Raw genomic sequence first — 24,841 nt, forward strand, 5'->3', positions numbered from 1 at the left:
CTTTTCCAAGTTCTTTTTATCGAAATATCCTGGTTTAGCGGTGCTCCCCCTTGTGGTCATTCCAGTAAAAGCGTGGCTCATAACTTTGGTATGAGAAATAATGATCCACCTGGTTAATAAAAGTATTACAGAAACAGAAGGGTCACCTGCCCTACTGAAATAAAACACGAATGATTCATCCCATCCCAATGAAAGTCATACTACAAATGAGCTGTTCCTGAAAGACCTAAACTAATCAACAGCTGTGTTAAAATGCAAATTTCAGTGAGAACTTCCTGTGTGTCTTATAGCTTAAGCAAATTTGCACCGTAAAAGAACTTCTAGAGATGCGTACAGATAAGAAACCTGAGCCGACGACACCTTGATGTTAACGCTGCAAACCGAAGACAAGGATCTCTGCTGGGAACTCATGAATGGAAAACCAATATATCAGGAATATCCAGCTATTGCCCAATTCACCCCGTTTGCAGCATTTCAGTTCAAGCAAGCGGCTGTCAAATTAGCTCAGTGTGTGCGGCTTGGTGAGCGAAGCCTCTGCATTTAACAGGAAGGGTGAGCAGCTTCTGCAGAACAAAGTGTCTGTGGGCCCTTCAGCAAGGCCCTTAACCCCAAGCTGCATGGGTGCCGTGACCTGCAGGTGCCCTTCAGTGAGGGCAAGCTTGGCAGTGATGTGTGTCAGGGAGAGCAAGATGGAGTAGGTAAGGAAGTCCTCCCCCTCAGGACCAATGTACCATTATTAAATTGCAGTAGTTCTCTCCAGTCCAACAAACTGACCATACATCTGGAAATTAATCTATTTTATGACCCCGTGTGTCTTATTCTGGGTTGCGAGGGGTCCTGGAGGCTACGGGTGTGAGGCAGGGAACAGCCCAGTTTGGGGCACCAACCCATCGGAGGGCACACTCATGAGCAATCTAACTAGCTTCAGCATTCTGAATATTGGAAATCAGACACGTGACGATGACAGGAGGAGAACATGCAAACTCCACACACATGGAACCCTGGTCCCGGAGGTGTGAGGCAACAGCGCCACCCACTGCACCACCATGCCATCCCCTTTCAGTAAGTCAAACATAAACCAACAGAACTGTTAAAGAGTTTATTTTTTAAATTACCAAAAAAACAGCATGTTAATACCGGTCTTTAAACAGAAGGAACTTAAACTGTCAAGGCTGTGTGTGAATAAAAGTTCCTGCATCCCCGTTCAGCAGTGCCTGTCACAAGCTGCTCTTACAGGTGAATTTCCTGAATATACAGTCAGTATGATAGTATGGATGGTGCTTTTTGTCCCTCCCCAACAGAAACAATATGTATGATGAACAAGTTTCAACCTCAGGGGGATCATGGTCAAGCATGTAAGATATGACTTGATACTTATAACATTCTGGTTGAAATTTCAGAAATATATACCTGCATGAAACATTGCTGAGTTTAACCAGACCTTTTCACATGAGTTTAACATCCGAATTGGCCATAGAAAATCTTGCTTGACAAATCAATAAAGACAGTAAAGTTAAAAAAAGAGAAATTAAAAGAAAGTGGTCATTATTGGCATTCAAGCCCCCTAAACAGCCAGGACCTCATTTACCAGCCTGCTGGGCCTGCCTGCGGAGTAGCACATAGATCTTCTCCTTGATCCAGTCCTTGTTGTATGGCTGGTAGGTCTGAGTGTCTGCACGGTACCTAGGAGAAGGATGACAGAAACCATTAGCTTTTACACCAGGAGTTTCCCTCCTGTGCACTAGGGGGTGCTTTAAACGGGACAATGCCACTAGCAATAAACACCAAGTACAGCAGATAATTTCAAAAGAATCACCTTCACTAGTATCTTAGTCTTTCAATCTACTAGACCACCCAAAAGAATTGAATTTGCTTTTTCCTGTTTGTCCTGACATTTCTCTGAGGAGATCAGGACACTGCATAATCCCGATAATCTGGTCAGGAACAGGATTAAAACCTGGTTGTACAAGTGGGTTCATTGTTGTTCTGCATATGAAGACTTCAAACACAAAGAACTTGCAGTTCAATGGTTCTCGACTGGCTGAAAAGAGCTGCATTAGTGTGACACGCACAGCCAGACCCCAAATGGAGAACATTCTCCAAGTTATTACACCTGCGTCTTGACACTGGCTAAGATACACAACCACCGAAATTTCAAATCCATTCAAGAGACAGCTTTGTGTATGTTGCTGCTGAGGGTAAATTCCTCAGTGGTGTGGAATCAGACACCAAACCCTTCCAGTGACAAGAAGTAGGGCAGACTTACACCAGGCAGCTGAGGTCAGCCAGGTCGTCGATGAAGTCGAACAGCTGGCTGATGTCGTACGTGATGGACGGGCTGTTGGGGTTCATCCTCTTCAGGTGCTCCTCGTACATTTTGCAGACTCCTAGCAGTGTTAGGAAACATCGGTCACCCTCTCTTTCGGGGACGGAGTGAAAGCCGGCCCCACGGGTTTCGGCTATTTTTAATGCCGCAGTTGCTGCAGTGATGCACTGCACTGGAGAGCCAGTGTTAAAGGGGGGGATTTATCCAGTTATTTTTAGTGAACTTCAAAGTACATGAAGGAAAGGCAGCTGCATAGATGGACACTCCTTTGTCTGACATTTCTGACAAGCCAAAGACCATTTGGAGGGTTTTAAGGATCTGGAAGAAACCCAAGCAGTTCAAAGCAGTTCACCTGCTGCAGAAAATACTCGCGTCCTTAAGAAGGACTAGTCTGCCTTCACTGTGGCACCCTTATGTTAGGGTGCTCCAGACTGCAGGTGAGCTCATTCATGCGGCCAAGTGCACGGGATTCAGTAAAAACCCCACAGCCAGGTGCATATACACCACCTCATCACATCTAAACACTCAAGGGCCATATTATACCAATTACACCCCTAAATGGAGAATACGATGAGTAAATCCACCTCAGAGAGCAAGGGAAATGGGTGGGGGCACAGACCTCCTGCAGCCAAGTGCTGGACACATTGGACAGACAATTCAACACAGGGAAAAAGTAAGAGACAGGTCCTCTTACCTTCCATGCACTCGTTGACAGACTCATAATCGGCATATGTTCTCCCCTCGGGCCTCTTGGTGGGCTGGACGAGCAGGATTGTGTGGGACTGTGACACAGAGCTCAAGTTAGTATGGGGTTACTTCGCATGCTAACCCAAACCATCGCTACCTGATAAGTGACTTGCCGTGCTGTGGTTGATATGACGATGCCTTTCCTATAAACACAAAGGCATGTTTTCCCCACTCCTTTTCGGTTCGGTTTATTTGCAAGTTTCAACGTTTTAAAACTCCAAGCGGATTTCTTCTAGAGAATAGCCCCCAGTCATTAGATGACCTGAATAAAGTAAATTCAGATGCTGTAATTCGACAGAATTGGCCCAAAGGCTTTCATTCTCAACTCTTGATCACTCAAGACATTAATCACAGACGTCCTCCAACCATCTGCCCTCATAAGCAGATGGCCGGATCGTCAGCAAGCAGCCCCAGCAGGTACTCCTGCCCAATTTCTGAAGTCAGATTTCTTTTCTGCAGATTTTTAGGCACAGGTGCAACTTTAAAGCTTAAATAGAGAAAAGTGGACAGAGATGGGGCACAGGACAGGCTACCGTCCAACTGGAAGTAAAGCTAAAAATGGCCAGTAGGATATACTGATGTTTTAAAATTATGCAAGTTTTTACTAGAACAACTTTATTCATCAAAGTTCTGTTTTGTCATTTTAGAGAAACATGAGGACCAGTTACATTTGTCATACGTTCGAGTTACAGAGGACGTGGCTCTGACCGATGTTGCTGTTCTGCTGAGTGGTAGGATGAGGCTATGAGGAGAAAGTCTGGGTGCCGCTCTCAGTGCCATCAGCCCCGACCTCAAAGCCAATGTGCTAATTATGGGAGCTCAGCATTCGCACCCCCCCCCTAAAAACTTACCAGAACTGTAATATACAAGTTCAAAGAGAAAATACATTTCTATAGCCACAATTTGCTGAAAATGGAGCCCTTAGTTCAGTGACCATCTTTTATTCTGAGACTGGAAAACGTCATTTTAGTAACACAACCAACAACAGCTTGAAAGACAGGTAACAGAATCCTTTATTAAAAAGGAGCTCGCAAACTCACGACAGCTAACTATAGGACCAACTAAACAGTCAACTATAGGCACAATATTTGCATTTACATATAATTAAACCGAAACTCACAGACATCCCAATGCTTCTATGAAAAATGAGTACTACCGTATTTTCTCAAATACAAGCCGAGATTCAACGAGTCTTATCTGATAGACAACTAATTAAGCACTTTTGTTTCTCGTTTTAAATGAATGATTTCGTACTGTAAAGCAAGATAAGCTGTGATGTATATATTTAAGCAATATTTTTGTTTTGCAATTCAGATATGGTCTGCAGCTAAATCTGATAGTTATTGTATATTTGACGGTGCTGTAAAAAGGAGTGTCTACTAATGAAAATTAATGCCTTTATGTTTATGTTTAGAAACCTGGGCGTGTTTTGATGAAAAATTATCTTTTAAGAATACTTTAATATTTTAAGTATTAAATATTAATACTTAATATTTTAAGTTCTTAGAATTCTGATATTCTTGCAATACTGTACAGAAGGAATATTAAACAAAGGCCTGTTACTTCTGCGGCTTAGGTAAATAAAGGCCCCGGCCGCTATTTGAGGAAGTACGGTAAGTTCCTGTCAGCATTTAATCAATACATCAATATTGTATTTATTAAACGCTGACTTTTCATGCTACTATCTTTACTATCCAGTGACATATTAGAATGTGTAATTCGATTATTTAGCAGGTTCCAATCTAAAGCATGTGATCGGTTAAAGTATTAGATTAGAAATTGTTTGGTTGTAGCTTCTACTTCCATCTATCCTCGATCGTATTTTACTTGTACGTTGCATAAACTACATTGGTTTTACTCCTCTGCACCTTTGTCTAAATTCACCTAGACATAGTACACATTTAATACCGAAATGTTTGCATACATTTGTTCGACGTCTCGACTGCCGTGCTTTTAATACATCCTTGGCTAAACACGCCATCTTATGCGAGACACTTAAAGTGGCCAGTACTGCCAATTCTCACTGTACAGTTGTTTTGCCATCTACATTTATTTTTCATATTATTACATGATGCCCAGTTAACAAGGGATGCATAAGCAATGTCCAAAATGTAAGTTACTCCAGAAACTGAACGCAGTCAAGGAGTCGATTCATCTAGATGCAATCCCAGTACTAACGCTATATTATGCCAGTTATATTAGAAACAAATGAACGAGACAGATAAGAAAACATAATCATAAAGAAAAGGAGCGAGTGTGTAATCTAGCAATGATTGCAGCCAACACGCATGTGCTCCATACCGGCCCGCTCACGAACACTGAATGAAAACACTCCGGCACATTTCGAGGCAGGATCACCGGTACACTTACCATAACTGTTAGATATTTACTGTTCGCTACACGTCTCGCTCCTGAAGCCAATTCACCGCAACGGGCGACCTTTTCGAGTGTGGTTTCTAACCAACTGGGAGACCACCAAATACTAATGTCGGAGAACATGTACTGGCGTACCGGAAGTGATACTCAGGAAATAGAAATGCATGATGGGAAATGAGAGAAATCGATGTTCGAAACTCGATGTGCGTGTGACCGGCATGACTTATTTGGCCCTAGTAAAGTCAGCGAAATTCATTTTAAGATTCTCTGTTCGGATCCAAGCAGTCACTACGTTTTTTGTTAACATGCGTCCAATATGCTCATAAAATAAGAAAAAACCTTTCACCATTAGTTTTAAAGCGATTAGATTAACTTATCTTTAAATAGTTGATGAATGGATGTGGCATTTTTGGTATATTATGTTTCAGCAGGGTGTTACAATTTTCTGGTTGCGTAATATTACTTTTAGGTATCAGAGCAAACCATATTGATGTCAATATTTAGCTACTCTGTCTTGGGAAGCTTTATGATGTCAGAGCGATAAATGTAATTTCAATTTGTTATTTTTAAATAGAGTCCTTGTTTGTCTCTGCTGGAAAGATCAAGATCTTTGAATACTAAATTGGCCTCCAAAATGTCTACAATACTATACGCTATAGTGGGTTGGCTGTGTCTTTTGACATTTTATTATAACTGCTTTATTGCGAGGTCTATATGTTGCCAGTGTTCATGTGATTATATTTCTACTTTGATATTGTCAAAAAAGACTAAACCTCAACACTTTTAATTTCGGTTTGTCTGATGTGGCCATTTTAAGATGCCTTTAAAAAACATGTTGTAAAAAAAGTATATAATACACCTGGAAATGTATAAAAATAAGACATATCCACTGCACACTGCAGAGAGTATTACAGTTCATGTACTTGTGTTGCAGATATAAAAACTGCACATGTACAAAATCACATGTTTTCTATTTTTAATGTGACCTTTCAGGGAAACAGATTATTAGGAGACAAAATTAAAAAAAAATAAAAATCAGTGTTCAGAGGTAACCAATCACACTTGTTTCCGCTGACAAACATCTATGGGATCTAACTGTCGAATGAGCTCTATATGGGCTCTAACTGTCGAATGAGCTCTATCAGGATAGAGATATGCTATGGAGCACTGTGAGGACTGTCATCTACATGTGGAGAAAAGGTGACATCACCAAGACTAGGATCTGAACATTTTCACCATAATTCTAAGTGATGTGTCTGTTGCAAAGGACCCCGTACCTTTGGTGAAGCGTGGTGATGGCAGCATCATGCTCTGGGGCTGCTGCTCTTCAGCTGATCGACTGGTTTATGGCTGGCTGCAGATATCAAGATATTTTTAGAAGAAAAAAAACCCTGTTCCCCACCCCCGATCAGAAAGCTGAAGATAAAGTGGAATTTCACAGTCTAACATGATAATGAAGTCTTTTAATGACCCAATCAGACGCCAGGCTTCAATCCCATAGAAAACCTATGGAATGACTTTAAAAATGCTGTGCACAGGAGACACCTTGACAATTTAAGGGAACCTCAACTTTTTTGCAAAGAAAACTTATTCGCAGCAATTTACTGCTCTAATAAATGCGCGATGTTTTAAATTTTAATTTGTTGTAAAAAATGGCTTTCCTCTTGAGTTTTGTTAGATGTAAGGTCAAATTAAGAATGTAATATACGCGTCTTAAATAATTGTTCATGGTTAATACATTTTCAAAACTAATTTTAAAAACAGAAAATCTACTTTAACGTTATCCAATAATTTGGTCCTTTTATAACAACAGTTCCAGAAAGAAAGTGTTTATATGTTTTTATGCATTTAAGTAGAACAGTCAGTTATAAATAGCATTTTGGGGCCTGGCCTGGTCATAAACAGATTTCCAGTGTAATTGAGGTTCTAGCTGGAATTTGGATGACAAACCAAAATATAAGGAAGCCTGGGACTTATATATATTTAGTGGTTTTACTGGGTTTACATCTATTGGGTTTACTGGATATTTACAACTCTGGAAAAAATTAATAGACCACTCTATTTTTTTTTTTTTACAAAAATCAGCATATTTGAAACCTGGTTTAATGCTGGTTCTGCTGGCAGAAGGCTGCACTGCGCGGCAGGCTGCTTCCAGGCTAAAAGTTTCTAAGATGGCAGTACACAGAACAAGGTGAAGCAGGAGACACTGGCGGTAACCAAAAACCAGCCAGGTAGAGGGCAGAAGCGACTTTGTAATGCCAGAGGTGACCGTCAACTCATCCGACAGTGCCTTATGAATCGGAGGATGACATCAAGTGACCTTTAAAAAAAAGGGAAATATTAAGTGGTGCACTGCTATTCATAACAGGTTTCTAGAAGCACGACTGAAGATGTATAAAACAAGGCAGAAGTCCTTCATCAATGAGAAGCAGGGAAGAGCCAGGGTGGAGTTTCTGAAAAATATATATATTTTACACAGGCACATACCCATAAATTGAGAAATGAGTGAAACTGAAAATTTTGTTGTGGTCTCTTAATTTATTCCAGAGCTGTATTTAGTGGATTTACTGGGTATCACATCTGTGTTATTATAAGTTATGTGTGCCTTTTATTTCTCCTTTGCTGCTACCTTCCTGGAGCATGGGTTGGTTTGTAATCTCCAGCATGTCTGGCTGCTATTCTTAAAGCTGTGTCTGATTAGATTCTGTTTTGTATCTGAGCACTCAAGGGGAAATCTGCCGCTTTGCCTACAAGAAGCAGTGAAGGTTAGTCTTCACTTGTATACATAGCGATTTAGTGTTCAGATCTTCACCAGACTATGTTCAGCAATCAAATTTGTACAATACAGTATCAGGGTCTATAAACATGCAATGTTTTCATTCAAAATATACCAACATGTACCCCCCCCCCTTTTTTTTGAAAATCAAAAAAAAATTGATTACAAAAATAATGTACCAACATATTGGTTATTAAGAGGATTTATACCCTACACCTCAAGAAAAAATGGTACAGGCCGGGTACAGGATTGTGTCCCAAGGTACAAACAACATTAATGTACCCCCAATGGTACAAAATGTTACTCAGAGTCCATTACTGTACCTAAAAAGGTACAAATTGGTACTTTATTCCCTGACAGTGTACACACTCAACACGTTTGATTGGAGAGAGTTGGTCAAGGTGTTACGACTGTCAACATCTGAATAACAAGATAGTTAATAGATAAATTAAACCAGATGCTCTGGCAGATCCACCAATTACATTATCTCCTTCAGGGTTGGGGGCTCGAATCGCACCTCTAATCTCTGTGTGTGTGTGTGAGAGAGAGAGAGAGAGAGAGAGAGAGAGAGAGAGAGTTACCCCCACAGGCCAAAGGCATGCAGCTAGCTGGAATGACCTTCTTAAACTGCCCTAAGTGTATGACAGTATTAGGACTATGTGGCCGGTGCTGACTGGGATGGATTCCAGGTAAATAACCGGAACGACCAGGTGACTGTGACCAGAAGAGATTGGAAAATTGATGGACGCATGGATGGACGGATGATTATTTAAGCATTTTGTTTCACTACCAAGCAAAGGAGATGAGAACTGAGCAGTTAATCTGTCATTCATTCAACCTTTACAGATGTAGGGTATGTAGAGGAGCTTAAGATTTTCTTCATGAGTAGCTCCCAGGATAGCTCCTGTGAGGGGATTAATCAGCAAGGATGATAAGCATTGGAAGAGGGATTCTGCTGCAGCAGAGAGAATGGGGTAAGGTATTAAAGTAAGGTATTAACGTAGTTAGCTTCTCAAGATCAGGTACCAGAAGGACTTGCTGGAGAGTCATATTCCCTCTTTCCTCCCATAGTCACTGCTGCTGACACTCGAGAGCTCGATACTTCAAGCCAACTGTCATTTAGCCTGAAAACAAAGGAGAATGTCTAAGGAAAAGTTGGAAGGACTCGTGAAAAGCATGGAAGTGATGCTGCGGGAGATGGAGCAGCTGAAATCACTCCGTGGGCAGCAGGCTGAGGAGCTGAGCCAGCTGGTGGCAGAACTGCGAGGTGAGAACCGGAAGCTGGCGGAAAAGTACGGCCAGCTGGCCCAGGACATGAAGGAGGCCAAGGAGATCATCACCCAGCTTCAGGACACCAAGTTTGCCTTTGACGCTAAAGAGAGGCAGGCCCAGAAACTCAACCGCCAGCTCTGAGACTGTGAAAGGACACAGTGTTAGGTAAAGGTAAAGATAAAAAACAAAGTTAGCAAAGAAGTTAATGGGAACAAAACACTGGAACAGGACCTGACATAGGAAATATAACGTGAACTGTATTGCCAGAACTGTATGCACTGTTATTTGCTTTTGTTCTTTGGTTGCTACAGTAGGTAAGGCAACATGGGTGAAATTAAGTAATTATCACAGCCCTTTTCAGTTTGGTGGTGTAATTTTCCTTTTAAAGCTCTGGTTAGCTGTAATGACTAAGGCTTTGAGGTTTTTTTACAAGCAGATCTGGAAACTGTGAATCTGGTACTATATTTGGATGTAACTAGACAGACTGAACAACAACAAGATCACTTACAGTAGAAGACAATTTTCACAAGATGGATTATATTTCTGAATTTTTATGCCCCAAGTTGACTTTGTCATTCTGAATGCTTATCTAAAAAATACAGGAGAACCATTTGTGCCTTTCTCTCCCACTGCACTGGGCACCCTAAAGGCAATGAGAGGGTTGCTGGAATGAGTCGGCAGCCACTGGTACCTAGAATGTGTCATGGGGGCAGACTAGCTGAGTTAATGCAGTACGTCTATGAATGCAATGCGTCTATGAATGCAGTACGCCTACGAAAGCAGTACGCCTACGAATGCAGTACACCTACGAATGCAGTACGCCTATGAATTCTGTACACCTACGAATGCAGTACGTCTGAAATGAATAGCAATGACAGCTTTGAAAGACTACTCAGAAAAATTAGATCTGCCCTCTAAAGTAAAATAATCAAGATTGTCTACAAGCCTGGTCACATGCAGTCCCGATGGTTCTATGAGGAGCTGTATTCTGCTATTTTCATCTGACTTCATCTGATACTCCAAGACTCCCAATAAGAGTTGTATTTTCTGAATGGGAATATTCCTGCATGACCATATCCAAAGACTTCAGAAGAAACATCTAAATGAAGCTGAAGTAGAAACTTATTGTACACTTCTTCCAAAGGAGATGGGGATTTTAGACATTGCTTATGTGTGCTTTTGAGGTGATAAATCTGTATAAATCTGTTTATGTAAATTAATGAACATAATGTGAAGAATCGGGAGATAAACGTGCTTGAAGATGTAGTATAATGGCACCTTCATTAAAGTGCATCCTTTTATACACTTTGTGCAACACTCCACAATTACTGCCTGTGCTCACCAAAAAAAAGCAGACACTATATGAGTTTGCGTGTGGTAAAAGTCTTCTTTGGGCAAAGGAAACAACTGAGGAATTTCCTAAATACAGCCTTGATGCTGGGAATTGTCTCACCTCTAAAACCTGTAATATCCATTTTCGTACGTCCAATTTGTCTGGTTTCATCTGCAAATACTCAGTGGCAGACAGCTGTTGTGTTAGGGATTACATAAGCTGCCTTATGGATGAAACGTCAGAAGAGCCGAGCAGCTTTAGACAATTTTTTCTCTATAGCTGTGTTTCCTAAGCTAGTCCTTGGGGGATCCCAAAGATGGTTCATGTTTGGGCTCCCTCCCAGCTCCCGGCCAGACAGTCCTCAAATATGTACTGTCTGCGGTTCTCCGAGGACCAGATTGGGAAACACTGCTCTTTAGCCTTTGCCTGCTATCACTCTTTTACTGTGCTGATCTTGTCTTCATAGCCTGTAACCTAACAACTGGAATTACCCTGCCGTTTGCTCAGACATGCTTCTCTTGGTTCATATTAAGATGCGTTGTCTGATAATGCTGTGTGGGTGGCACATCCAATAAAAAGCACAAGGTTTATCTTAACACAAGTCACATGTCATGTTTTGTCCAATAGCAGGTATTGAGATGAACATTTATTGATGTAAATGTATTTTTGTAAAGGCAACTATCATTAGTTTCAAGTCACGGGCAGCTGCGAAGTAATTCATGCAACTTCCTCTAAGATAAAATAAGATAGTAGATTAACAAATAGCAAAAGAAAGATGACGTGAGAAAATGTGACATGAAAAAATAACTCATAGCATGACTGAAATGACTAAAATGCATGGATGTGCTTTTTGCATTATTTGTCCATTATGTGTTTATACACTGATTGGCCATGTTCTTTATTAGAAACACCATCCAACATGAACTAAACAGGGTCCTGGAAACATTCCTGAGACATTCTGGTGCATGTTGACATGATGGCGTCACATAATTGCTGCAGATTTGTTGGCTGCATCTTCATACTGTGAATCTCCAATTTCACTGCATCTCAAAGGTGCTCTATTGGATTCTAGATCTGATGATTGGGGACGACATTGAATTACACTGAAGTCATTGTCATGTTCATGGAACCAGTTTGAGATACATTACAGTGCTGGCAGTAACCATTCGAAGATGGGTAAATTTTGGCCATAAAGGGATGGACATGGTCATTAAAAACGCTCAGTACTCAATACTCATTTAAACGGTACTTGATTGGTATTGGATACCCCAATGTGTGCCATTCCCCACATTGTAACACCAACACAACCAGCCCAATCTGTTAATACAAGGTAGGTTGGGTCCATGGACCCTCAGCATGTCATAGCAAAAATTGAGATTCATCAGACCAGGTGATGATTCTCCAGTCTTCACTTGTCTATTTTCTATGAGTCTGTGCCTACTATAGCCTCAGTTTCCTGTGTTTAGTTGACAGGAGTAGAGCCCAATGTGGTCATAGGCAGCAGTAGCCCAACCAGCTCAATGTTAGACATGTTGTCCGTTCAGAGATGCTTTTCTGCTCACCACTGCTGTAAAGAGCGGTTACCATAGTCTTCAGCTTGGACCAGTCCCTCAACAACAAGGCGTTCCCATGCACAGAAATGCCACTGACCGGATGCATTTTGTTTTTCGTACCATCCTCTATAAATTCTAAAGACTGCTGTGTGTGAAAATAGCAGGAGATCAACAATATCTGAAATAGTCAAACACCACATTCGGCATGAACAACCATGTCAACAAGTCACAGATCACATATTTCCACATGATGTGACCAGTAACTGAAGCTCTTGACCTCTGCATGATTTTATACACAGAGGTGCTTCCATGTGATTGGTCGATTAGATATTTGGATAATTGAGCAGATCTTTCTAATAAAGTGACTGGTAAGCATGCATACCAGCTTAACACACTGTCTATTACACTGACCCTCTACTATGACAAATGTAAGATGCAAAATGATAATCATCTGTAACTTTATCACTAAGACTATCTGTCCTTCATTTTTGCATAGCTGCTTATTTAGTACAGGGTACTGGTAAGAATTAGCTTGACCAGGCAGATACAGGGCATGTCCATCATACAATTTAAATCCGAAACTATATGTTAAGAAACAGGTCTAGTTGCATGACTTGGCATTTATTCACACCTCATTTCCCGTTGATAATATAAGACTGAGCTGGGCTTCCGTAATAGTGCCAGAAGTGTATCAGCTTTTTTCTCTTTTTAGGAAAATTCCTACAGGTAGAATTGACATCCAATGAATTTCTGACATCAAAATCCAAAGCATTGCTCCAAATCTCTATTTCCATAACTTCCAATCCCCAAAACTATCTAAAACGAATGATTAAAGTACATAATTATGACATAATCAATTTTCTGGATATTGAATTATGTTCTGTATATGTCTTATTCATTTTTTTAATATGTCAAATATCCCCCAGTCATTGGAAACGTACAGTAGTACAGTAGTCTGTTGTCTGGAAGGAGTTAAAAGTAACCTGACACTCGATGCCCAATGAAGCTGTTTCTGAGGAGTAACTCCAGGGACCCAGAACCGTTATTCATACTTGCTGTGAACCAGGTGGTCAGAGAGCATCAAGGAGAAGCTCAACAGCACGAGGTATGGTGACACTCGCATATTACCCACATAAAAATACGGTCTCTTTGACAGTTTCAACCTGCCAGGGCGGCTTTATTTATTCATAATATCAATAACAATATTCTTTTTAATCAGATGTATTTTTTCATTTTTCTTTTTTTTTTATTTCTTTTGTTCATTTTGTCATTAACGAAACTAGAGTTCCTGTAATTGTATATTACTATTAAAATTTTAAATAACAAAACAACAATGATGGTTCTGCCAGTGTCAAGCTGTATTTTCCAGTTGTACAGGATTTCCATAGATAATGGGTAACTTTACATTGCTAGTAATTTAATGCTCGTAAATGTCTTTTCTTCATGTAAAAAAGCGTAACATGTGCGAGTCAGAAGAACTTTGTATAGAATGATTTAGAACTGAAATCTGTTCATATCCATCATTAACCAAGAACCTCAGCATAGGAAACCCTAACTTTGCAGATTTAATTATCAATGCAACCATTAACGGATGTTACCGTGATACCCAGACCGATTTCACAATGGAGTAAAAAGAATAGCTATTCAGTTTAGTTAATTATTCCTAAAATGCCCTGAAATCCTGACCAAAATCATTGGTCAAGCTTTAATAGAACTCAAGACCAGAGAAATGTGTAAGTTCTAAGATCCTGGCAGGGAGCAGGTGGGTGGCGACACAGAGGTGCTTCCATGTGATTGGTCATCGTTTCTCGCAGCGTGAGTAATGACGTCGTTTGTGTTTCAGTGAAACATGAAGATCCTGCTGGCTTTGGCTGTTCTGCAGGCCATTCCTGCTCCATCCCTTCAGGTGAGCAACACGCTGTTTAAGACGCCACTGGGCCTGATGCAGCGAGACCTTCGTCCACCTCATACCGAGAGTCACTGCACACGCACTTCTGACAAGACAGTCAGGTCATTTCTGCAGCTGTACACCGTTCAGTTCTGGGAAGTGATGTAGAGATGTTTTAATATATACAATACCCAAAATTACAGGTGACTCTATGAATAGCCCTTCTTTATCCATTATGTGCTGTGTACAGCTTCTTCTACATGTATTCAAAAGTATGGGGGGCTTGGGGTGTGTGGGGGGGTGGGGGATGATTCAGCGGTGAGCACTGTGGGGATAAAAGGTTAACTAGCCCTCTGTTAGTGTGCATACATGCAGTAAGGTAAATGTTGCCCTTAGTGTGTGTGTATGTGTGTGTGACCAAATGTCCCCACAATGTGATAAAAACTTGTTATTTCAACATTGTGGGGACCATGAAAATCTGTGACTGCAATGAAAAAACTAAAAATGCCAAAAGACGTGTTTTATTTGGTTACTTATGATTAAGGGTAGGGCTGGGTATGGGTTAAGGGTGTCATTGTTGGGATTAGGGTTTTGCCCATAGAAATTAATAGACAGTCCCCATAAAGATATGAGAACAGGTCTGTGTGTGTGTGTGTCTGTTTGTGTGTGTGTGTCTGTTTGTGTGTGTGTGTGTGTCCTGCGAGGGACTGGCATTCTAGCGTGTTGCCTACCTCATGGTTTTGGATGTGTGGGTCGGACTTCACTGTTCCACTGTTTAATGGATAGGTAACTACTGAAAACAAATACATGGAGTATATGAACATACTATGTCTGCATGGATGGGTGGTGATGAGAGAAACGAGAGCTTGAAGCATATGGTGCGTGGGATTATCGTACCCTGCCAATCACTGCTTGGATGGGCCCACTTATGACTAAATAGTAACTAATGAGAATGGAGTTACCCACTAAGCCCCACCCACCACTTTATAGTGATACATGTGTGGTTGTCTGCTTGTCCAGCTGGGTGTTCCGTCACGTGTGTCATCGGCCTCCTATGAGTCCTGGGGTCCCTGGGGGTCCTGGGGGCCATGTACCCGCAGCTGTGGCACCGGTGTGACCAAAAGGATCCGGCAGTGTAACGTGCAGAGGTAGGCTCGCACACAGGGGCCTCTTTGAGGTCATCAAATGGTGAAACCCTGTGTCCAAGACATGCACATATACATTCACCATCCGTCTTAGTCGTCCAAATACATTATTTTTTCCAGTAACAGTACAGTGCTCACAGAAAGCCTTGCACGGGACTTTTGCTTCTTTCAGTAAAAATACCACAAATTTATTGAAGCCCAAATTATAGTTCTAGAAGAGCTTAAAAAGTTCCTTGACAAGCAGCCTCATTGGGTGCTTTTTAATTAGGAACACCTTTGCAATAACATAAAGCACCAAATGTTTGTTTTTATTATCCCCTTTGGGAGCCAGTGACTACAATTGCAATTAACAGCAAAATGGCAAGAAAATAACTGACTGAGTCAGTCAAAATAATCATGACACTTAATACAAAGAAAATGGGCAGAAAATATGGGCGGATATTGTTGACATTGCTTGTCGATGGACTTTTGTTATGTAACCAATGAATTTGCAACATTTTTACAGAGTTAAGTAAGCATGCCAAGACTTTCTGCAATCACTGTACATGTGATTGCATTATAGAGCCTTAGTTTCAGTCAAGACTTCTTTTGTACCCTGGTAAAGTCATATTCTACCCTGAATTGTTACAGAGCTATCTAATTTTAAGTATAGTGGAGGTGTAAAATTTAATTCTGCACTGTACGTAGAGAGCACAGGCGGCTACTCCCAGGCCATCATAACACACGACTTATAAATGCAGTTTCATTTAGAAAATCCACTTTTCACACGCTGACTTACTGATGGTCATACTGATTGTTCCGGTTCACATTTAGTATGAACTGCGTTTTAATGTGACCTGCAGAAGCTCGTTATGTGTCAGTCCACTGTGGAGGATCAGCGACCTGCAGACAGGGTTACAGAGCAATGTCACAGCAGTCTCACCACTTTCTTTTCGGTGTCCTAGTCATTTCATACAGTACTGTGCAAAAGTGCTTACACTTTCTTCATGTATAAAACAATATAAAACTATGCTATTATGCTTGTCAAAGTGTATCAGCTTAACCATTTCAAAACTTTTGCTAAAATCACCCTATTATTTCCAGTACCCATCCAGTACATCCATGTATTTTTTCACTTGACCCCCACTAATTAAAATAATTAATTAAATGAGCTGGTGCTGAAATTCAATAAAAACAAGGCACACCTGAGCTGGCCTCAAAGAGAGGATTTGGGAGCTGAAGTGATGTTCATCTATAGCCGTCCAACAAGACATCAGTAACTTTTTGGAGAACAGAAGAGATTCTTTTACGTTTTTCTTGTCTTACTCTTAATTTACATATGTTATAATGCTAAATTGTGGGCACTTACTACCCAGATAAATTGCTTAAAACATTTCATTTGACTGTCTAAGATTTTGCACAGTCTCCCAGTTATGTTTATAAGGAATCAGTGCACATTTTTTTCAATGTACAGTAAACATTTTATCCACTGACAGGTTTACCTAACAGGTGATGGAAATGCTGATGTAATTGCTGGTTCTTCATGGTTGGGTTTAGTTCTCAGTGAGTTTCTGTGAAGCAGCTTGACCTCGACACTCTTCATCTGAACTCCTTCGATTGACTTGGTGCAGGTCTGAACCATGGTCTGTTCTCGAGATCTGAGTTTGGGTGTTTTATCCAGCATAGTCACCCAGGAGGCCTGGGGGAATAGATGGTGACGTGTCAGACTAGCGTGATGTTGTGACTTGTGGTCTTCCATATGGTGGTCTGTAATTGAGTGTTATGCTGTAAAGTTATTTAAGGAAATTAAAAAAATCCAGAGTTTATCACTTAGCAGCAGATGTCTGGCTTCCATGGTTGGCATGAAAAGAGAACATCATGGGTGTGGTTAGGGGCTGCTCAGCCCCCCCTCCTTCAACAAGCTAACTCCTGAAAGTGAATTATGGGAAACTAATGCAAGTGGTGTTAAAAGTACGTCACCAAAAATGCCATTTGACTCTGCGGTCTGGAATATAAAGTTCTGTAAAAAATTAAGAGACCACCCCATAAACTTTTTTAAAAATCTGCATTTTTAAGTCCTGGTTTAAACCTGGTTCTGCTGGCAGACGGCTACACACAGGATGCTTCCAGGCTCAGAGTATCTAAGACTCCAGTACACAAGAATAAGGTGAAGCAGGAGACACTGGGAATGACCTGAAAGCAGCCAGACAGAGGGCAGAAGCGACACTCTAATGCCAGAGATGACCGTCAACTTAACAGAGAGTTTCTCATGAATCGAAGGATGACCTCAAGTGACCTTCAAAAGGAATGGGAAACATTAAGTGCAGGTGTGAGGTGCACTGCTAGGACAGTTCATATCAGGCTCCTAGAAGCAGGACTGAAGTCCCATAAAGCAAGGAAGAAGTCCTTCATTAATGAGAAACAGGGAAGAGCCAGGCTGCAGTTTGCAAATAAAATATATATTATTCACAGACACACACCCATAAACTGAGAAATGAGTGAAACACAACATTGTGCTGCGTTCTCGTAATCTCTTCTGGAGCAGTATAAAGGTTATGGGGGAACTACATGCTTAGATTATAAGTTCAGACATTATATGTTTTGTTTTATCCAATTCTTCAGTTATATCAGGTCAGAATATAACTTATTGTTATGCATGTTATGCATGTTATGCATGCATGCATGCATGATTATGCATGTTTTTATAACTCGTATGTTTTGCATACATAACAACACTTGACACCCTTGTTATTGTAACACGGACTGGTCACATTTTGGCGATTAGGATGGCGACAGACTAAACCTTGCCAATTCATCTCTACTCAGGTTCATTCGAGATCCTTCATTAATTTTGTCGGTGACCAAATTGACCAAATTGATGATTGTTAAACGTTTCCCTTCCGATTTAATAGACAGGCTTCTATATGAGTTTGTAATTGGTGCACATGCTGAATGCAGTCAGCTTCTGCTGTCCAGCACTGGCTGATAATACAATGTGATTTTTGAGTAAAGAAGCAGGAGATGAGCTACCAACAGTAAAGCATTCAGCATTCAGGGAGTCACGTCTCTTCCTTGTCCTGACAGGCAAGATGGAGGAAGCAACTGTGTGGGCGCTGCCAAGGAGCACCGTGCGTGCAACGCGCAGGTATGACACACACACACACACACACACACACACAGACAAGGCTTATAATACAAGTGTGTCTCCATTGAAATCTCAAGTCGGGTTGCTATATTTACACTAAAATATTACTGATCATTTCATGAATATCAGAACTTGTCCCTCTGATGAAAGGAACAATTAGCATTATAGTTATAAAAAGTAAAACTTGCAGATCATTTTGACATGTTTGGTTTTAGAGTGCATGGCTTGCAGTAGACTGTTCACTCTTAGAAGTGACTCTCTGTGGTCAATGCAGGAGTGTCCAGTGGGATCCAGGGACTTCAGAGAGGAGCAGTGCTCACAATTTGATGGGACGGACTACGATGGGAAGTTCTACACCTGGCTGGCGTATTATGGAGGTATGGGGGGGGGGGGGACATTAATACAGGGACCAGGCAGCTGTTTATGCAGAATACTGAGCTATAAACTGTATTTATGATGCAGATGAATGCAGTTCAGTGGTGTTATGTCTGATATTATGTGTGTGTGTGTGTGTGTGTGTGTGATCATCCCCGTAGCTGCAAACCCCTGCGAGCTGAACTGCATCCCCAGAGGAGAGAACTTCTTCTTCCGGCACCGCCCCACCGTGGTGGACGGCACCCCGTGTTACCCAGGCCGCAGGGACATCTGCGTGGAGGGGGTCTGCCAGGTGGATGGAACGGCTGCAGGAATGCTGCTGTCAGACTGCCGTAAAAACGGGAGAGAGAAGGGGACGAGGGGAGAAGGGGTTCAGAGGAGAGCAAGGGGATGGGGGGAGAAGGGGACAGAGGAAAGCAAGGGGATGAGGGGAGAAGGGGACAGAGGAAAGCAAGGGGATGAGGGGAGAAGGGGACAGAGGAGAGCAAGGGGACTCGAAAGTGCATGGGAGACGAGGGGAAGAAGCTTCTTCTACTGCAACCCATCCTTAGCTGTCAAAAACTCTTCAATTAAATTCAATTTATTTTTATATAGCGCTTTTCACAATAGAGTCATCTCAAGGCGCTTTACATGTAAGTGATACAGTGAAGTGAAATGTGATACATTTCAACATCATTAGAATAATACAGAACTGGAAAAAGGAAGGAAAACAGTGAATAAAGAAAGCCAGATGGCAACGGAGGAGAGGACTCTTGTAGCCACTTGAAGAACATGGGGTTACTGACCTGACCTCTGCTGTCCCCGCTGTTGGCACCGTACTGTATTACCATTGGCAGGCTGAGAGTCACATGGTCCCTGAGACACACAGAATCATTGGTGTACTTGTACACAGACATTAGAAGCTGCCTTGCCTTTTCACTGATCTCTTTGGCTCCCCTTTGCTGTCTTTCCTTCCCCAGCCGCAGCTGATTATCCAGGAGAGCGGGTTTGGTGTGGAGAACGAACGGTACCCTCCTCCGGGCAGCCAGAGAGTGGCGTTCACATGGAGCTCCGGGCGCTGGTCTGCGTGCAGCACAGACTGCGGACCAGGTAAATATCATGCACAGCTAAATGTGCAGGCACATGTTAAAATTGTGGCACAGGTAAATTTCCAGACACAGGTCAATGTTTGGTATATTCTGGGAAGTTTCAATTTTTTTATACATTCAGTACTAGTCAAAAGTCTGGACATGGAGAAGCTGCCTACAAAGGTGAATGATAGAGTGGTGTAGAGGAGACAGTAGGATCAGCCAGTCCCTGAAGCAATTGGGGTTAAGGGCCTCGCTCAAGGGCCCATTGGTAGCGTCACTCTGTTGGTTCAAACCCAGGGATTTGAACCAACAACCTTCTGAGTCCCAACCTACAGAGCACCCCCCCAATTTTTTTTTCTTTTCATTAGAGCATAATTCCATATAGGATATGTTATAGTTTTTATGTCTTTATAATGATTCAAAAATACAGAGAATAGTACAATTTTTTTTTCTTCTGCCCCCCACCACCAATAGACGTTTCTATGGGCAGGGGTGTCCAAACAATTGAATGGTACTATATGGATGGTGAGCGTCACATGTGACCTTTGACCTCTGACCCCTCCGATCAGGTTACCAGTCCCGCCATGTCTTCTGCACCAGCAACGGCCTCGCTGTTGCTGAACACCTTTGCGCCACCATGGCGCGACCCCCGACCAACCGCACGTGTGAGGTGCGGGAATGCAGCAGGACGTACATGTGAGTGTGGATGTCCTACGACGGGGGATTAATTCGGCACTAAGGTCGCCTCATTTCATTTTACTCCACCAAAAATTTCCACTCGCAGTTTTCCTGAGGGTCGCGATAAGAGGAGCAGAAATGGTGAGAGAGCCTAAGATTTGACTAAAGAAGCATAACTGGAAATTCCATCCATCCATCCATTTTCCAAACCGCTTATCCTACTGGGTCGCGGGGTAACTGGAAATTAATATATTAAATCATTTAAAGCTTTACTCACTAGTGTAGTCACTTTTATGTGTTTTTACTATGGCAAATGAGGGGAAATTCTTATGTTAGACAGTAGGTCAAACAGCTTGAATAAGGATATAAAGTATAATATCTCAGTAGCGCTAATAGATTTGTGAAGTGGTTCGGCTCCTCCTGTGTGCAGGTTATTCTGATTAACAGCCATTCCTGTGGGTATTAATATTCTGAATGATAAATTGTTGCTCAGTTTCCCAGTGATGGGGGCTGCAGAGATGAGAATAACAGCAGAACCAGCAGAATTTGATTGGTGGTAGAAATGTGCTAACCCTCCACCTCCCTTGCCCCCCCCACCCCCCCCCGACTGTGCCCCAGGTACGAGCCTGGGGAGTGGAGTCCCTGCTCTGCCTCATGTGGAGCAGGCGTTCAGACGCGCCAAGTGCCCTGCGTGATCCACGACAAGGCAGGTGGCCAGGTGGTGCAGGATGCCCTGTGCGCTCGCTACGCCGCTCGCCCCGCTGCCCGGCAGGCCTGCCAGATGCCGGCGTGCCCCGATGACCGCTACATGGGTATCTGTCCTTCCTTACTCACTGATTCACAACTTTCATAACTCAATCCTGAGATTACTGAACTTCAGAATGCAAGACAGTGAAGGAGAACCTCTAGCTTTTGTGCAAAGGCTAGTTTGCTTGTAGGGGAGATTTTCATTAATGTCAGTCCTTAAATTAACTCCAGTTACCTTCAGTGAGGGCTGAGACCTCAGACACTGGCCTCCTGTATCTCTCTGTACTCTCAGTCTACAGTCCGGAGCGTACCAAGGTGTCCGTTGTGAGCGCTGCGCTCGATCCGCTGAACACCATCCGCGGCACCCACTGCAGCCAGTCCTATTACGGCTGCTGCTCCGACGGCCAGACTGTGGCCGGGGGTCCCTATGGGGAGGGCTGCCCCTCTGATATGTGTTCCAGGAGCAGGTAGCCGTCAGCTGTGTCTCTGGGTGCATGTAAATGGGGGGTAGGGGGAGGGGGTGGACTACAACATGTAGGGGGTGATACTGCACATATATGTTATGTTTCTGTGTTTGTGAATGGAATGTGAATCCATCCATCCATCCAACTGCTGTACCCAGAGAATCAAAGGCACTATGCAACAAAGACACATTGTTTCCTCTACACTGCCACTCTCTGTGCGGTATAAGTATGACCACCTTGGGCTGGGCTGTTGCAGGTATGGGTGCTGTCCAGATGGCGTGACTGCAGCCCAGGGTCCCAGCAGGGAGGGCTGCCTAGAGAAGGACGTCCGCTCTGATGTTGTGAGGGTCCATCCTCTCTGACTGCTGCACTTTCCCTTCTCTCTGAATCTCTGAATGCCCACTGGTGCACTAGTAAGACTCCAGGCTACACTCAGTGTGTGATCAGCCTGGAGAAGCTGTGTTTATATAAATGCTGGGTAAGACCCAGAAATGTGCATCTCCAACCATGTGTGCCTTAAATGAGACCTTCCCAGTCACGCTACAATTTGCTATACTGTCAGAAAAACAGTAGCAATCAGTATCTTGGCTTATGTACCTTTTAAGGTACAGAAATGTACTCTGAGATACATCACAAGGTACAAACACCATTAATGTATCCCAATGACTCAAAAATGTTCCTCAGAGTCCATTTCTGTATATTAAAAGGTACCATTACCTACAGCTAAGGGTACAATTAGCAGACCCCTGAGGGTGCAGCACCAGTAACAAGCAAAGGTACTCTGTATACCGCAAGTATTTAAGTGACTCAGTGGTTCCAGTTCTGTCTCTGGTATTTTACCAAAAGTGTAAGAAATCACCTGCTCAGTGTAGCACTTCGAGCCACCGGGAATAGTGAAAACTATTCCTAATGTATATTTCTTTCTGTTTAAAATCCATGACTGGATAAAGAGCAATCTTCTGTCTTCATCTTGGTATTTTGAACATTAACTTAACTGAGCGCATATCTACATGAAGTCAGGTATTCATGACTACATTGTAGATGTTGTTCTACAGCATTTGGGCCGATTGCGTTCAGAGGCAGAAACCAGACTGGAACTGGACATTGTGTTACCAGTGTTCTCACCATCTCATTCTCCCACCTGTCACCAGCACCTCTCTGAACCTCGGGCTGAATCCAAAGGTGACTGTCACACCAGCACCTATGGCTGCTGCCCCGACCAGGTGACCTTGGCACTGGGCTCCCGCGGGGAGGGGTGTCACAGCCGCGCGAAAGCCGGTAAGCACCGGTAACAATGAGAGCCTTAATGGCAGACCTGTTCACCAGCCTCCAGCATCACTGAAGACGTCTTATCGTGTGCATCGTAACATCTGCTTTCAGATCAGCAGACTATCTGCTCCCTGCCACTCAGCCCGGGCTCGTGCAGCAACTGGTCCCCCCGCTACCACTACGACCCCTCCACCGGCACCTGCTCCCACTTCTGGTATGGCGGTTGTCACGGCAACTCCAACAACTTCCCCACACGCGAGGAGTGCCAGCGGCAATGTGACGGCATGAGGGGAAGCCGGTCGAGCCCCGTCCCGGTGTATGAAATGGGGAGGGTCCGCACTGACCAGAAGGGCCCCGCGTCCGGTGTACGAGCCAGCGGGCGTCGCGTGAAAATGACCACCGTCCTGCGGAGCTCCTCTGCCGCCTACCCCATGCGGGGATAGGCTGGCGTGCGTGGTGACAACCACAGACCGTCACCCCCAGCTCCTCAACACCATGGGCAGGGGGGCTGAATCGATAAGGCGGGGAATGGCTGACATTCTACCCTCCCTACTGAACGTGCCCTCTCACGGATAGTGTGGGTAGTGTAGGGGGTCTCCAGGCTGGTGGCAGCTACATTGGATAACAATCAATGCTTTGCGTTTCACATTCCTGCCTCATTCATTCAGCAGACGGCCATATTCAGAGCTATTCAGAGTCCTGTAATATCAAGTGTATCGGAGGGCGGTGAGATATCAGTGGTATAATAGGTCAGCAGTTAGCTTTGGCTTTGGCTAGACCTGTTATCCACCGCCTGCAGAGTTAAACCGCTACGTTTTACAGGGGCCGCTATTACACAGGATGACTTTTGTTTTGTAATTTCTGTCAATAAATTGATCTCATGAAGAATTTGCAGGATTGTCTGACCTTTCCCTGTTTTTTGATTTCACAGTGTTCTTTGGGGAGAAATACACATTTTTTTCTAATAATTGTGACACTACAGTATACATTTTACATAAGACAAGAAAACTTTATTCATCCTGTGGGAAATTATTGTGTCAACTCTCACCCTACAAGAATAAAATAACAGAGCTTAAAAATACCAAAAATTTAGGGTTTAATAAAACACAGGAATATAATATAGAATAAGGAATAGTCTTCGGTACAAGTTTAAAGACAAAAAAGGATAAACAGACGTGGCATGTAGGAAGGAAGAGCCTGGTCTGTATTATTTTCCCTGAAATAACCACTAATAATAAAAAACAAGATCGTTCTAATTTTGGACAAATATTTAATGTTCATAAAAGAAAGGCTAAATATTAACAAAAGCCAGACAGACATTCAGCATTTACTCATAACTTTACAGTATATGAAAATGCCAGGAGGGAATCACATAAAGGTAGATACAGACAGACAGACAGACAGATGATAGACAGACAGACAGACAGATAGATGGACAGACAGATAGATGACATATAGATAAATGGACAGACAGACAGACAGACAGACAGACAGACAGATAGATAGATAGATAGATAGATAGATAGATAGATAGATAGATAGATAGATAGATATTCAACCATACTTCTTATTTGATCTGTGTTTTACGTTCAGTTGAAAGGCAGCACGTGCCATTACTCGTGTGCGCTTTGAATCTGCTTGCACTAACGTGCCACGCCGGCGCCGTTTCCAAGGGTCAGACCGCAGGCACAGTGACCC

The 24,841-nt window shown here is 42.7% G+C and overlaps 2 protein-coding genes across 2 annotated transcripts; one reads left to right on the forward strand and one right to left on the reverse strand.

Annotated features, from left to right (window-relative positions):
• Positions 1-1,085: 1,085 nt before the first annotated feature.
• On the reverse strand, positions 1,086-5,612 carry LOC125714573 (enhancer of rudimentary homolog). The gene is made up of 4 exons (XM_048985291.1): positions 5,444-5,612; positions 3,021-3,108; positions 2,267-2,387; positions 1,086-1,683 (listed from the first exon to the last, which is right to left on the reverse strand). The coding sequence occupies exons 1-4, from the start codon at positions 5,570-5,572 to the stop codon at positions 1,581-1,583; spliced, it is 441 nt and encodes a 146-aa protein (XP_048841248.1). The 5' UTR covers positions 5,573-5,612; the 3' UTR covers positions 1,086-1,580.
• A 7,815-nt stretch (positions 5,613-13,427) lies between these two features.
• Positions 13,428-24,035, forward strand: LOC125714819 (papilin-like). The gene is made up of 13 exons (XM_048985812.1): positions 13,428-13,488; positions 14,227-14,289; positions 15,292-15,419; positions 18,480-18,540; positions 18,815-18,917; positions 19,077-19,207; positions 19,875-20,004; positions 20,555-20,681; positions 21,282-21,475; positions 21,703-21,877; positions 22,131-22,215; positions 23,026-23,152; positions 23,255-24,035. The coding sequence occupies exons 2-13, from the start codon at positions 14,233-14,235 to the stop codon at positions 23,584-23,586; spliced, it is 1,650 nt and encodes a 549-aa protein (XP_048841769.1). The 5' UTR covers positions 13,428-13,488; positions 14,227-14,232; the 3' UTR covers positions 23,587-24,035.
• Positions 24,036-24,841: the final 806 nt, after the last annotated feature.

This window comes from Brienomyrus brachyistius, chromosome 19 (assembly GCF_023856365.1).
Source record: "Brienomyrus brachyistius isolate T26 chromosome 19, BBRACH_0.4, whole genome shotgun sequence".
NCBI lineage: Eukaryota > Metazoa > Chordata > Actinopteri > Osteoglossiformes > Mormyridae > Brienomyrus > Brienomyrus brachyistius.

Coding starts and splice junctions, on each gene's coding strand:
- LOC125714819 (XM_048985812.1), top strand. CDS start 14,233: ATGAAGATCCTGCTGGCTTTGGCTGTTCTGCAGGCCATTCCTGCTCCA. Junction 20,682..21,281: donor GAATGCAGCAGGACGTACAT/GTGAGTGTGGAT, acceptor ACTGTGCCCCAG/GTACGAGCCTGGGGAGTGGA. Junction 23,153..23,254: donor TCACAGCCGCGCGAAAGCCG/GTAAGCACCGGT, acceptor ATCTGCTTTCAG/ATCAGCAGACTATCTGCTCC.
- LOC125714573 (XM_048985291.1), bottom strand. CDS start 5,572: ATGTTCTCCGACATTAGTATTTGGTGGTCTCCCAGTTGGTTAGAAACC. Junction 3,109..5,443: donor GTAAATATCTAACAGTTATG/GTAAGTGTACCG, acceptor TCTGTGTCACAG/TCCCACACAATCCTGCTCGT. Junction 1,684..2,266: donor GCTGACCTCAGCTGCCTGGT/GTAAGTCTGCCC, acceptor TCCTTCTCCTAG/GTACCGTGCAGACACTCAGA.